Raw genomic sequence first — 3,803 nt, forward strand, 5'->3', positions numbered from 1 at the left:
TCATTAAACGCATCCACTGTTTGACTCAATACTTTTTTAGGCTCACTTCATAAGTGCGCGCTTGATACATACACGCATCTGTCAAACAGCGAAGCGTCTTTACGTGGCAAATATTCTTTTGACCAACAAATTCTGAAAATGCGATAATGTTCTAATTAGAATTCAGACTTACATATTTCTGTCTAGTTTAAATTACCACCAAAATCTCGTGTTGTGTTTAGTTTCGTCGATTTGTATCGCGATAACCGCTGTAATCGGATTGAAATAGACGTCGTTGTAGCAAAAGGTATGTTAAATTGATACAATTTGCATTGCAATGCAATTGCACACTTTTTTTTGTTGTGAAAAATCATTTCCTGGTCATTTTTTAGACATAGAAGTGTATAATTTGCCGCAAATTTGCGTAAAAAACAATTCCATAAGCGATCAATTGACGTCAATTGTGTGTTTTTGCCTATTTTCAGAGATTTCACCAGAGTGACTGATTGCTACACTGCTACAGGCTACTTTAACCTCAACAAGATATCCGTTCCCAACTCGACACGAAATTCGTAGTGTAAGTAATAAATTCTGTCATACAAATGCATTGAATCGATTGAAATATGCCTTAATTTGATTGGTTCTCATTCATCAATGGTGGAAATGTAATTAATCGCTCGAATCAATGGTCATTTTCAGGTATTGACATCGGAGAAGTTGTACACATTTAACCGTCAACATGCTTCCAAAGAAAGAAGCCAAGAGAATCAGTTCTTTTGAACAAATCTTGAACGATGGAGCCAAGAGGCCAAAAACTGCCGATGAAAAAACCGAAGAAGAGACCCACAATGGAATTCCCATGGATAGTGTTAAAAGTTTGTATTTGGACGATTCAACGGCCGATGTGAACTTTGTGTTCGAATCAGAAGACGTTCGTGTGCCAGCTCACAAAGCAATGTTAGCAGCAGCAAGTGACGTTTTCACGAAGATGTTCTACGGTGATCTACCTGAGGAAGGAGATGTGAAAATCGTTGACACCACAGCAAAGGCGTTCAAGGTGTTCTTGCAATTCTTCTACTTGTCCAAGGTAAAATCACGTGAAGAAAACGCCGCAGAAGTCATGGCGCTTGGACATAAGTACAACGTCGCAAGATGCACTCAAATTTGCGTGGATTTGCTGAAAAAGCGGCTTCACATCGATAACGTATGCCACAGTTTGAGCCTTGCCATTTTATTCGATCTGGATGAGTTGAAACAATCCTGCGAGGAGATGATTGCACGGAACACGATGGCTGTGTTCAAATCACATAACTTCTTGGAAAGTTCCAAATCTGTGTTGGCCAAAATTTTGGGAATGGATATATTGAAATGTCGGGAAAAAGATGTTTTCGAGGCATGCATGGCGTGGACCAAGTACACAAGCAAACAGAATGATTTGACCAAAGAGATTGTTGAAGCCCACCTTGGTTCATCATTTTATAAAATTCGATTTAGATCAATGACAATCAAGGAATTCGGTGCATTGAGCCTTGTGTATGGTGCCATATTTTCGCTAGACCAATACAAAGAAATCGTACACATGATTTCATGCCCAGGATTCAAACCAACATTGTTCAATAACAATTTTCGTTATGCACGCCAATTTGTAAATGTCCTTGAATCATCAGAATATGAATCTGATGAATTAGATTATTAAATTGAAAACAAGATTAAAATGCATACGAAATAAGAAAAAAATAGCTCAATTTCTCATATAATCAGATTGAAAGAAGAAGAAAAATAAACACACTCTTGCTTATTCATTCCAAGTTGGAATTTCCAACCCATCCATTTTTGCTGAAATATGATGATCAAAATAATTTTCTTAATAAAATTCATCTACCAACTAATTTGTGAAAGTGTTTGTTGTTTACTTGTTTTCATCGAAACCTCCCAATATTCACGCATAGTTTTTTGAATCATTTATTTGGAATATACATCCATTGAGTGTCTCCTTTTTCAGTGAATTGTCTCCTGTGATTTGGATCATGTGGCCTAGTGTTTATTCACAATTATAGCAATACTCAACAGTTTGTGACCACCTGAAAGTCCATCGTTTGTATGAATTCTCATCTTTTTCAACTCAAAATCTGTTTTGAATATGAAAACTGATTTCATCCTGATGAATGGGTTTGTATGCTGAGTTTGGCCAGCTTACGACCATTTTAACCCATCTGATTCGGCTGGCAAAAATTTAGATTTTGAACGAGACAGGTTTTTTTAGGTTTCCAACATTAGAATTAGAAAGCTATTTAAATCACAGAGAAGATCTTCAGAAGAACATATTGTTTTCATCATCGAGTATCGAAATCTGCTGACAACCGATCAAGACATAGCCATTCAAATAAATTATGACTCTATTTCTTTTTAAGGAAGAGACGAAAAATAGGAACAAAGCATTTTCATATGATCCCAAACTTTTGAGCGTTAGTGTACACTGAACAGTGTACACCCATGACAGACAGTGTTTATTCTACCGTTCAACGCATACATACACACAGAGGACGGAACATTTCGTACAAACGTCAAAAATATAGCGCCATTCTGTGACAGATGCATCTCTGCACAACATTGTTACATTCACATTAGAAGTTCGTTTCGTTTTTTTCATTGTTTTGTTTCGCTCACCGAAGTTTTCATTTGTTTTTATTGATCTGTCTAGAAAGGAGTGGTGTAATTGGCTGTATGCTATCAATCTAACATATTCTGATTGGCATTGGAAAGAAAAAGTATGTAAATTGATGACAAACACACACTGGATATATCAAAGTGCTTTTTACGATATTATTTCATGTTATTCTAGCCACTTTGAAAAAAAGTCACCTCTTCTGGTGACCAAGGATTTTGTTGATACCCAATCTACCACGGAAATAAGAAAATTTATTGATATTCTGTTGTTTTTCCAACTTTTCTTAGCATTGAATTGATAGCCAACTGACCAGTTGTTTTTAACCTCAATCCGAAGACGTCTCCCGAAAGGTGTAAACATTGTTTGGTAAACCAAATTGAAGCCGATTCTTGTCGTCTATTGTGAAGTGTAAACAAAGGCTCAACTCTACAGCAACGAGCTCAATTCGACTCATTTCCACAGCCAAATCAGGTGATTGTAAAGAAACTCCTTGCAAACAAATCAATAGATCCAATGGCCAATTGCTAAAATTTCCTCTTATTTTTCTGAACTCTAGCATCATGCAATCCAAATCAGACACAACAAACACATCGCCCGGAATCGAGTTAATTTCGATATCGATGGTCAACACATCGAATGGCCTGGTCAGAACGTATGACAATTGTGTGGTTTCATCGAGTATTGAAAATCTGTATCTTGACGCCGGAACGGCCGATGTAAATTTCGTGTTTGGTTCAAGTGGCGACGATGGTGAACGTGTTCCTGCCCATAAAAATCTGTTGTCAATCACAAGTGATGTATTCCGAGCGATGTTCTATGGTGAATGGAAGGTGTCAGGTGACATCCATATGAATACCGGTCACAAGGAGTTTCTACAAACGGCGCCGGCTTTCAAAGAGTTCTTACAGTATTTCTACTTGAAAAGTGTGACGCTCACCGCTGGTAATGTAGCTGAAGTGATGGGCCTTGGTCATCGATACAACGTGGCCAATTGTTTCAAAGCTTGTCTTGAGTTTATCAGCGACAGTCTCAGCATCGATAATGTGTGCATTGGCTATGCTTTGGCCATACTCTATGAACAAACCGAGCTGAAAATGCGTTGCGAACGAATGATCATATTGAACACAAGCGCCGTATTCCATTCGAACAGTTTTTT

At 37.7% G+C, this 3,803-nt stretch overlaps 2 protein-coding genes across 2 annotated transcripts; both read left to right on the forward strand.

The window, feature by feature from the left end:
* Positions 1 to 502: 502 nt before the first annotated feature.
* On the forward strand, positions 503 to 1,877 carry LOC129580022 (BTB/POZ domain-containing protein 6-A-like; the record flags this gene model as incomplete). Its single annotated transcript, XM_055470218.1, is given in 2 exon segments — positions 503 to 556; positions 679 to 1,877. A coding segment is annotated over 1 exon segment (957 nt). The 3' UTR covers positions 1,676 to 1,877.
* Positions 1,878 to 3,207: 1,330 nt separating this feature from the next.
* On the forward strand, positions 3,208 to 3,780 carry LOC129580023 (BTB/POZ domain-containing protein 6-like; the record flags this gene model as incomplete). The annotated part of the gene is made up of 1 exon (XM_055470219.1): positions 3,208 to 3,780. A coding segment is annotated over exon 1 (573 nt), but the record flags the coding sequence as incomplete, so codon positions are not given.
* Between the last annotated feature and the right edge of the window lie 23 nt (positions 3,781 to 3,803).

This window comes from Sitodiplosis mosellana, unplaced genomic scaffold (genome assembly GCF_009176505.1).
Source record: "Sitodiplosis mosellana isolate CC-2019 unplaced genomic scaffold, AAFC_SMos_1.0 Smas_scaffold_6909, whole genome shotgun sequence".
In the NCBI taxonomy this organism is placed as follows: domain Eukaryota; kingdom Metazoa; phylum Arthropoda; class Insecta; order Diptera; family Cecidomyiidae; genus Sitodiplosis; species Sitodiplosis mosellana.